Source organism: Theropithecus gelada, chromosome 16 (genome assembly GCF_003255815.1).
Source record: "Theropithecus gelada isolate Dixy chromosome 16, Tgel_1.0, whole genome shotgun sequence".
Lineage (NCBI taxonomy): Eukaryota > Metazoa > Chordata > Mammalia > Primates > Cercopithecidae > Theropithecus > Theropithecus gelada.
The window spans coordinates 29632652-29642128 of NC_037684.1; the positions used below are offsets into that span (position 1 = coordinate 29632652).

General features: G+C 59.2%; 1 protein-coding gene and 1 long non-coding RNA gene across 3 annotated transcripts; both read right to left on the reverse strand.

Annotated features, from left to right (window-relative positions):
* Window positions 1-288: 288 nt before the first annotated feature.
* KRT17 (keratin 17) lies at window positions 289-5719 on the reverse strand. 2 transcript variants are annotated; one of them, XM_025363186.1, is made up of 8 exons: window positions 4943-5719; window positions 3811-3893; window positions 3222-3378; window positions 2455-2616; window positions 1828-1953; window positions 1521-1741; window positions 1397-1419; window positions 289-544 (listed from the first exon to the last, which is right to left on the reverse strand). In XM_025363186.1, the coding sequence occupies exons 1-8, from the start codon at window positions 5372-5374 to the stop codon at window positions 450-452; spliced, it is 1299 nt and encodes a 432-aa protein (XP_025218971.1). In that variant the 5' UTR covers window positions 5375-5719; the 3' UTR covers window positions 289-449. The 2 variants fall into 2 exon arrangements, with proteins under 2 accessions (XP_025218971.1, XP_025218972.1); XM_025363187.1 differs by having other exon boundaries at window positions 289-1419; window positions 2455-2613.
* A 1476-nt stretch (window positions 5720-7195) lies between these two features.
* On the reverse strand, window positions 7196-7798 carry LOC112609963. Its single transcript, XR_003116256.1, has 2 exons — window positions 7660-7798; window positions 7196-7500 (listed from the first exon to the last, which is right to left on the reverse strand). It is a non-coding gene; the product is annotated as an uncharacterized LOC112609963 (long non-coding RNA).
* Between the last annotated feature and the right edge of the window lie 1679 nt (window positions 7799-9477).

Sequence of the window (9477 nt, forward strand, 5' to 3'; positions counted from 1 at the left end):
CTCACAGGGCAAGCAGAGGCCACCTAGGACCACACCTGATACACCGACTCCACCCTGGGTCTAGCGCAGCCTGGACCACCCCCTGAAAATCTTCAGCCCTTGGGAGATGCGAGCACCCCCTCCAAACTCTCCCCAGACTTACTCTTTATGCTGGTCTAAGCTGACCCCTGACCTGCCAGTCAACAACAGTGGGTATCTAAGCACCATCTCCCCTCACCCTCACTCCTTCCCATTTCACCCTTTTGTCCCTAGTGCCCACTTCAGGGGCCAGAACAAGAACATATTTCATAGCTGAGTCAACAAGCTTTATTGTCATCAGGCAGAGAAGCATGGGGAAGGGACTGAAGCAGGGGGCTGAGGCTGGAAAGGCCGGAGACTTCGGGGCAGATGGGGCGGCTGCCTGGCTGCCTCCCTGCCTCCTGGGGGGCTGGCCAGGGGGAGCTGAGTCCTCAGCGGGTGGTCTGGTGGACCTGCTCGCGGGAGGAGATGACCTTGCCATCCTGGACCTCTTCCACAATGGTACGCACCTGACGGGTGGTCACCGCTGCAGGAGAAGAAGGCGCTTGAAAGTGGGTAGGGACCAGGAGACCCTCGCTAGCCCAATAGCCCTCATGGACAGGAGCCGGCTCTCTCCCTCATCCTCCCCCAGGTGCTGTGAGTGCCTCCACTGGCACTTCGAGGTCACACTACACACACATCCCTTCTGTCCCTGCCACCGCCTCCCTTCCATCCCATCCCTCTGCCGGTGGCCCTATGTGAGTCTTGCCTCCCCAGATGGGTTATTTGATTCTGACCCAGTGTGTCCTGCCAGGGAGGAGCCATGTAGACTCCATGCAATCCATCTCCATTTCTCTGCAGTCTCCAGGACATAGATTTGCTCCTATCTCCCCCATCAGACTGGGATCGCCAAGACAAAAGCCAGGCCCCTATCTCCTCCATTAGACTAGGAACCCTGGGGCTAGGATCATATCTTCTTCCTCAGACTGGAATTTGGAGAACAAGGACCATGTCCCTATCTCCCATCAGGCCAGAGTCCCCAGAGACAGGACTGCTTTTGCTCATCCGAAAGTTGTCAAGAGCAAAGATCATGAGACCATGTTCCTGTCTTCCCACCAGATGACAATCTCCAGAGCTGGGACCTGTCTCCTCCATCAGACTAGGATCTCCAAGGTAAGGACCAGTTTCCTACTCCACCCCCATCAGACCAGACAGTGTCTCTCTCGTTTGATCTTTTCCTGAGTATCAATCCTCAGTGCTAATGGATGACTTCTCCCACCCCTGCTGAGGGACAGCCATCAACTCCTGGAGCTCCTGGGGACCCTGCCCCGGCAATGTGCAGGTGGGCTGCCTGTCCCATGCACCCAGTCCCCAGGGTCTCAGCCACCAAGATGCTTACGTTCTTTCTTGTACTGAGTCAGGCTGAAATAAAATTTTAAAAAAAAGAGGAAATTAGATGTGGGTCTGAGAGCCCCACCCCTGCCAAGAGGCCCCCAGCCGTGACCCCAGGCGCCCCCACTCACTGGGCGTCCTCGCCCTCCAGCAGGCGGCGGTAGGTGGCGATCTCCTGCTCCAGCCGCGTCTTCACGTCCAGCAGGATCTTGTACTCCTGGTTCTGCTGCTCCATCTCGCAGCGAAGCTGGGCCAGCTGCTCCTCCACGCTGCCGATCAGTCCCTGGATCTGGGACAGCTGCACGCAGTAGCGGTTCTCTGTCTCCGCCAGGCTGCCCTCCAGGGATGCTTTCTGCAGGAGGGCAGGAAGACCAGGGGTCAGTGAGGGTGGCCAGTGCCCTCTTCTGGGCCCACCCCCATGCACAGGACTGTTCCTACCATGCTGAGCTGGGACTGCAGCTCGATCTCCAAGGCCTGCATGGTGCGCCGGAGCTCCGAGATCTCACTCTTGCCGCTCTGCACCAGCTCGCTGTTGGTGGCCACCTCGCGGTTCAGCTCCTCTGTCTGCAGACGGGACACAGGACAGGGCGGTGTGAGCCTAGATCCCTCTCCCGAGTCAGGCCTCCTCCTAAATCTAACTGTGGAGAGAGTGGTGCCTTCTCACCAGCTTCCCACATCCCAAAGCCCAGAAACATGCCATTTGAAATGTTAACTTTTTATGGTTAATCCCTGCGTGTGGGAGGCACAAACCGGAAACTTGAGAACCAGCCAGAACATGTAGCCTGGCTCTTGGTGCTAGTTCCTGACTTCTTGAGGGAAAGGTGGGGACTCCCAGGGTCTTTACCCTCTGCCTTTATTCTGTGGTGGCTCCCTATCTCCCCGCCACCCCTCAGATCCAAGCTTGAGCTCAGCTCCAGGTCCATTGATGCAGCGGGTGATCCTGTGATCCATGCAGCTTACTGAGGAGGGGGCACCTCCAAGACACCTGGCCGTGGCTTACTCTCAGTGCTAAGGCCCCCGAGCCCCAGCCCCTAAGAGAGACCTCTGGCCTGCAGCAGCCCCCACCTTGCTGAAGAACCAATCCTCAGCATCCTTGCGGTTCTTCTCTGCCATCTTCTCATACTGGTCACGCATCTCGTTCAGGATGCGGCTCAGGTCCACACCTGGGGCAGCGTCCATCTCCACATTGATCTCACCGCCCACCTGGCCTCGCAGGGCGTTCATCTCCTATGGAAAAATGGGATGTGGGTGTGCACATCTGCACCCATCCTGACCTCTCACTCCCAAGCCTTCCCCACAAGGGGACCCCACTCCCCACAAGGACCCCTCCTTTGTTCTCCCTCTGCTCTATCTGACCCTCTAAATGATTTTTATTCATCTGCTCAGTATTATCTCCACCATCAGACTCCATCTCCCCCATTAGACCAAGGGCTCTCCAAACTAAAATCTAATTATTAGACCTAGGCCCCAAAAATTTCCACTCTAATTTCCAAGCTTCTCTGTAGATGTTCAGCTTTGAGAGTTTGAAATGGAACAAGAAGGAGACTTCCTTACTTATCCCCTGCCCTCATGAGGTAGGCCAGGGCAGGTAGAGGGAGCCTCTGAGGGCCCCTAGGAGGTTCCTTGGGTACAGAGAAGCCGTGTAGTATAAAGAGGAGTCTATCCTGCACGCTGGACCCCAAGGATCAGGGCTCTGCAGACAGGGAAGCCCTCTAAGGTGACTAATCCCATGCGCCTGCTCTGCTCTCTCCCACGGCCTCAGCCATGGCCCAGCCCCAGGGCTCTGCCACCCACTCCTCAGCCTCTTTGACCTTCTGCCCCAGCCACCTCACCTCCTCGTGGTTCTTCTTCAGGTAGGCCAGCTCCTCCTTGAGGTTCTCAATCTGCATCTCCAGGTCGGCTCTGGCCAGGGTCAGCTCATCCAGCACCCTGCGCAGGCCATTGATATCGGCCTCCACGCTCAGGCGCAGGGCCTGCTCGGTCTCAAACCTGCCGTGGGAATCAGAGACTTCAACCCAGGCTGCTTAGACCTGCAGGTCCAGGTCCTGGCTGCTCACCTGCCTTCATTTTGCCAGGACTCTAAGGGGTTGGAAGGGCTGATGAGAAGGTCGAGTGGAAACGAATTCCAGTCCTGGGGCCCGGGGACCATCACAGGGCCAGATCCCACGCCCACCAGCTTCCTTACTTCTCTACGCCTCCCACCTCCCCTCCCTCTCTTCTGTTCCCCGCCTAAGCCCAGCAACCTTCAGAACTGGCTGCCTTCCCTGCATCCTGGACTAAGGAGTGGGGCTCCTAGGACTGCCCCACCCTGAGCTCCTGGGCCTTGCCACAAGCAACCAAGGAGTCCTGGGGTCAGGAGGGATACCCCGAGATCCTCCCTGAGCTGGCCCGGGCTGCCCGAGCCCACCGGCCAGGACTCACTTGGTGCGGAAGTCATCAGCAGCCAGACGGGCATTGTCGATCTGCAACAGGATGTTGGCATTGTCCACGGTGGCTGTGAGGATCTGAGGAGATGGGAGAGTAGTCAGGTCATTGGATGGGGGTGGCTGAGCCCACACCAGCATCCTGAGCAGATCTTCCTGCCTGGGGGCCTCTCTTCCCTCCCAGTCCCTTCCTTGCCCTGTGCTGTATTATTGGCAGAGGAGGGGCAAGCAGGAGTCTGAAGGGCTGAAAGGTGCCTCTTCTTCCCCCGCTACTCAGTACCTGCCTCCCCCACCAGACCCCCATGGCAGGCTCAGCCTTAAAGGAGAAGAGACAGCTGACTGGGAGTATGAGGCAACCAGAAAAGAATGGGAAAATGTCCCCAGGCAGAAGCTGTCCCAGAATTCTAGAACAAGGGAGGGGATGTGGGCAATCCCCTCGTTTCACAGCCAGCTAGAGGGTGCCCCTGACAGGCTTCCCCAAAAGGAGGCTAAAGGAGCCCTCACCAAAGAGTGGCTCCAAATCAGAAATCAGGACCCCTCCTAATCCCTAACCGTGGGCTCCAGCCAGCAGCCCCGCCCCCTGGGGTTTGCTGAGCCCGTCTTAAGGGACAGCAGGAGGAAAGAAGAAGCCAGAAAAATCCCCAAATAAGGCACATCAGAGGCCTTCCCCACCCTGAGGTCCCGCCCCACAGGGACCTCCCCCCGCAGCAGGTGCTATCAGGAGCTCACTCAGACACCCCCACTCCACATCACCCAAAACCCCCTCCTGCTGACCCCTGCTCCAAAGGAGCAAGACACCACGCATCCAGCGGCCCAGGAGCCCAGCCCTCCCTCTGCATCCTCCTGCCTCATCCTACAACCTCTCCAGGTGGAGGAGCTCCACGAGGGAGAAACTGAGGCTCCAAGGGGCTCCACAGGGCCTGTTTGTTCGTGACTCAGCCTGCTGCCCTCAGAAAAGGGGGATGTGGGCCACACAGGGGCCCCAAGGCAGGTTCCCGGAAGCTAAGCCACAGCCAAACCACCCTTGGCTCCCTGAGGCCCTGTGGCTGGACTCCAGGCCTTTGGCCAGGGCAGGAGTTAGGGGGAAGACGTCATGCCCCCCAGAGACCCCTCCCACCAGCAGGCCTTACCTTGTTCTGCAGCTCCTCGATTGTCCTGTGGTACTGGCTGTAGTCACGGGCGGGCCCTGGGGCCTGCCTCTGGTACCAATCACGGATCTTCACCTCCAGTTCAGTGTTGGCCTCCTCCAGGGCGCGCACCTTGTCCAGGTAGGAGGCCAGGCGGTCATTGAGGTTCTGCATGGTGGCCTTCTCACCTCCGGCCAGCAGCCCATCAACGCCCCCAAAGCTGCTGCCATAGCCACCGCCAGAACCAAAGCTGTAGCAGCTGGAGTAGCTGCTACCTCCCAGGGCGCTGCCCAGGCCTCCAGCAGATCCCAGCCTGCAGGAGCCAGCACCCAGGCCGCCAGACAGCCGGCAGGAGGTGCGGGATGAGCCGCCCCCCAGGCCGGAGGAGCCCTTGATGGAGCTGGAGGAGGTGAACTGGCGGATGGTGGTGGTCATGGTGGCAGCGGCAGGAGGCAGGCACACAGGAGAAGGGCTGGAGAGGAGAGGGGCCCCAAGGTGTGTAGGGCTGCCGGGGTTTGCCCGCTTCCTTTATAGGCCACCAAGTGGGCGTAGCGATTACAACAGGCTTGCTCCTCTGTTTCCATTCCCCTGGGCTTTCATCACCACTGGCCACCTGCCAGCTTCCAGGTGGCTGGGGGCCCCCTCCCCGCCCATCATCAGGAATTTGCCTCATTTCTCCAAATCCTCATGCTGGGTGCTGTGCGTGTGCGTGTGCGTGCCTCTGGTCTCAGGCCCGTCACCTGTGATTCAGGCGGGCCCTCCAGCTATGCTTTCCCATGACCTAATACGGAGAAGAGCAGAAGGCAGGACGTCACCGTCCCCAGGCCCTCCCAGGCAGCCACCACCCCAGCCCTGCCCGCCTCAACCCTGTCTGGTGGGGAAATGGGTTGCAGTGTCAGGTGACCCCCCTGAAGTTGCTGTCTTTCACCCCACACTGCTCCACCCATGGTGCTGGCCCGGGGCTGGGTGCTGAAGAGACAGAGGGGACTGAGAGCCTATCCTGCCTTGGAAACGGAGCCCAAACCCACCAGGCCCACCTCACAGCACAGAAATGCCATCAAGCCTCAGAGACCAACCCACGTCGCAGATAAAGAAATTGGGGCTCCAGAGGGGTGCAGTGTCCACAATGGCTCCTTCAGAAAAGCACTCTAGGGGCTAGAGTTCCATCCAGTCAGCTTCTGACCCTGCCCCATCCCGAGAAGCCCTTGCTAACCCAGTCTCCTCATGTAGACCTTTCCCCAGGTTTACACCCCAGGGCTGGGGTGGGTAAACAGGGGCTCAGCTATAGGATGGGGAAATGGTGGGCAGTGCTAAGACAGGATCTAAACCAACTGAGAGGGGGATGCCCCCTTCCACTCCCCTCACCCTTCTGTACCCCAAGAGACCTCAGGGTCAGGTGAGGGGCATTTATCTCAGGTCTCAGCCCACAGGAAACCTAAAGTATATTGCCCAAGAAGAGGCTTTTACTGAGACCCCAGCCAGCCCCCTCCCCACTCCAGGCTCCCCAAAATGTGGCTCCTCAGGTGTGCCATGTGCCCCACCCCACAGCCCCACCCTTCCCTGCCCACCACCCCAAGCCCGGCCCTGGGTCCCAGGGTCCCTCCAGGCCCGCTGGGTGGAATGTGGTCATATTTCAGACTGCCGATGGCTTCTACTTCCCAGACAGGCCCAGACAGCCCCGCCAGCAGCTGAAAGAGATTCCTCAATAGCCCAGTGGCTGCCAAGCCACCAAAGCAAACAGGACGCCCCCCACGCATACACGCACAGCGGCCACCCCACCCCACACACACACCCCGAGCTGGGCAGAGCCGGTCTGGTTTCCTGGGCTGGCTGCGTCGCTGCCACCCCCTCTCACTCATCAATGCCCTGGACCACTCCTTCAGAAGTCCCTCCCCACCGAGCCCCTCTCTTTCTACTCTCAAACGCGCCCCGGGCTGAGGCAGGGAGTGCTCCCCAACAGGCGTGGTCCTTGGAAAGTCTGTGTGGCCGTCCCAGGGACCAGCCACAGGCGACAGGGACTCAGGGGCTGATTCTTAGAAACTTTTCCCAATACAAGGGGCTGTCCCATCCCTCCACCCTTAATCCTTCCGCCTCCTCCTGTCTCATCTTCCCAGGAGTCCCAGGCCTGGATGGAGTGGGCAGCACAGATTGGCAGGTGACAAGCCGATACCCAAACACTCAGTAAATTCTCCACCTCCCCCAGTCCCTCAGTCTACACTGCCCCAAACCAATGAATAGACCAGATTACACGAGGCATTGAACTTGGGGCAAAGCTTTAATAGCAGGCACTGGACAAACCCAGGAGGCCTCCTCAGTGTGGGGCTACAGGAAGCAGATACAGAAAGACCACAGGCCATGGACCGGGGCCCAGTCGGACACTCGGGGCATGGCAGCATCATGCTGGAGCTGGAGGTGAGGGCTGTGCCGTGGCCCGTGAGGTGGGGCTATCACAGGCAGAAAGGGGCCTCGGTGGTGGAGAGTTGGATCTGCTCACAGAAGGAGGCCACCTCTCCAACCTGGACTTCCACCACGATGGCACAGCTGGTGGCTGGTCACTGTGGCTGCAGGCGATGGAGGCGGGGGGGCTCAGGGAACATCAGGCAGGAGCTCTTCCCCCTCCCTGTCCCCCAGTCTGTGTTCCCCCCAGTCTCACACACAGAAGGGTCCTCAGCCTCTCCCCTGCCTTGGGGTCCACACAGCAGGACAGGGCAGCTTCTTACCTTCCCGGGTGGGCTGTGAGGCCAGGGACAAGGAGTACTGAGTGGCCAGCCTGCAGGGAGAGGAGCACCCATCAGCCCGGGGATGCCAGCCAGCCCAGGCCCCTGCAAGCACTGCTGAGGAGAAGCAGGCCCTGGCAGAGGAGGTTCCCCCAAATTGGTGAAAAATGGCAGCTGGGAATGCACAGAAATCAGCACAGGCCCAGGAATGAAAGGGCAGGGGCCCCGCGCAGCAGGAAGAAGAAAAAGAAACAGCACAGCGTAGGCCCGGCAGCACTGTGTGACTACTCACCAGGAATTTACAAGGAGAAGCAGAGCAAGTGGCTTTTCCATATCCCAGAGGACCCAACAAATAAACCCAATTAAAGCAGGAGACACTGTGGTTAGACTATAGATGGACTTCACCATTTTCGGGGAGCAAAAAGCTGCAACGTGTGACTAAGCATGGAGACTCCAGAACACTGTCAACGGGAGGCCTGACCACCCTTCCCGACTGCAAACCCGACCACCGCCCACCTTGCTCCTCACCCTGGGGCTGATGGTATCACCACTCACACAGTCATCGGAACCAGAAACCCAGGGCCATCAATGCTCACTCCTTCATGTGTTCACCGACACAAACTGAGTCCTGACTGTGAGCCACGCTCACCCCAAGATCCAGGCATGCAGTCCTGCTGTTTTGAGCTATAACCTCTCTTCTGCATACACCACCTTCCTTCCCCTGCCCCCCACGCAGGACTTCTCTGGCCAGACTCCCTGCTCCAGCCCCCGATGCATCTCTCTGGCCCCAGCCTGACCCCTCTGATCCATTTTCTCCCTCTGCAGCCAGAGTGAATGTTCTAAAATATCTTGATGTTCATTCCCCTCCTCTGCTCCAAATTCCTCCATGGCTCCCCATTGCCTACATGATCTAGTCCAGACGCTTTAACTTGGCATTCAAGGCTCCTCAGTCAGACTCCAGCCTGCATCCTCAGTTTCACCTCCTGCAAACCCCCACAGGTTCCCACGTTCACACCTCCTGGACTTCGCTGGTGCTCAGACACCAACTTCTCCCTGGGCGAAGCGGGCCCCCAGCCCACCCCAGCAGGTACCCAGGTGCACACTCACTGGGCGTTCTCAACCTCCAGCAAGCAGCGGTAGGTGGCGACCTCCTGCTCCAGCCATGTCTTCACATCCAGAAGGACCTGGTGCTCGTGGTCCTCGTGTCACAGCAGAGCTCGCACAGCTGCTACTCCATGCTTCTGATGAGCCCCTGCAACTGGGCCAGCTGGGTCCCATAACACACCTCCGTCTCCACCAGGCTGCCCTCCAGCGATGCTTTCTGTGGGCCAAGAGATAGGTAGTGTGATAAGATGGACCTGGGACGCTTCCCCACGGCAGAGCACTAGAGAGGAGCCCCTACTGTACGGGGCTGTGGGTGCTGCCGGCACAGTGGGGTGGCAATGCACCCAGCCACTGAGTGTGAAGGGACAGGCTGGGTGGGGACTCTGGTTCTCCAAGCTGGGGTCTACAAGGCTGGGCTCACCCTGGGGTGACAGCTACAGGGTGGGGAGGGGACAGAGGCCCTACCTGGCTGAGCTGGGACAGTTCAGGTTCTGCACAGAGCTGTAGAGCTCCATATCTCTGTCCTGCCGCTCTGTGGGGCCTCTGTGTTGGTGGCCACCTCGCAGTTCAGGCCCTCTCTCTGGAAGACAGAGTGGGCCACAGGGGAGTAAGGAGGCTTTCAGAAGTGGGGCACAGGAAAGGGGCTGCTCCTGAACCCTCACTTCCCAGAACCATCCCCTAGCCCTTCCCTGGCCTCTGTGGGGCCCCAAAGGCACC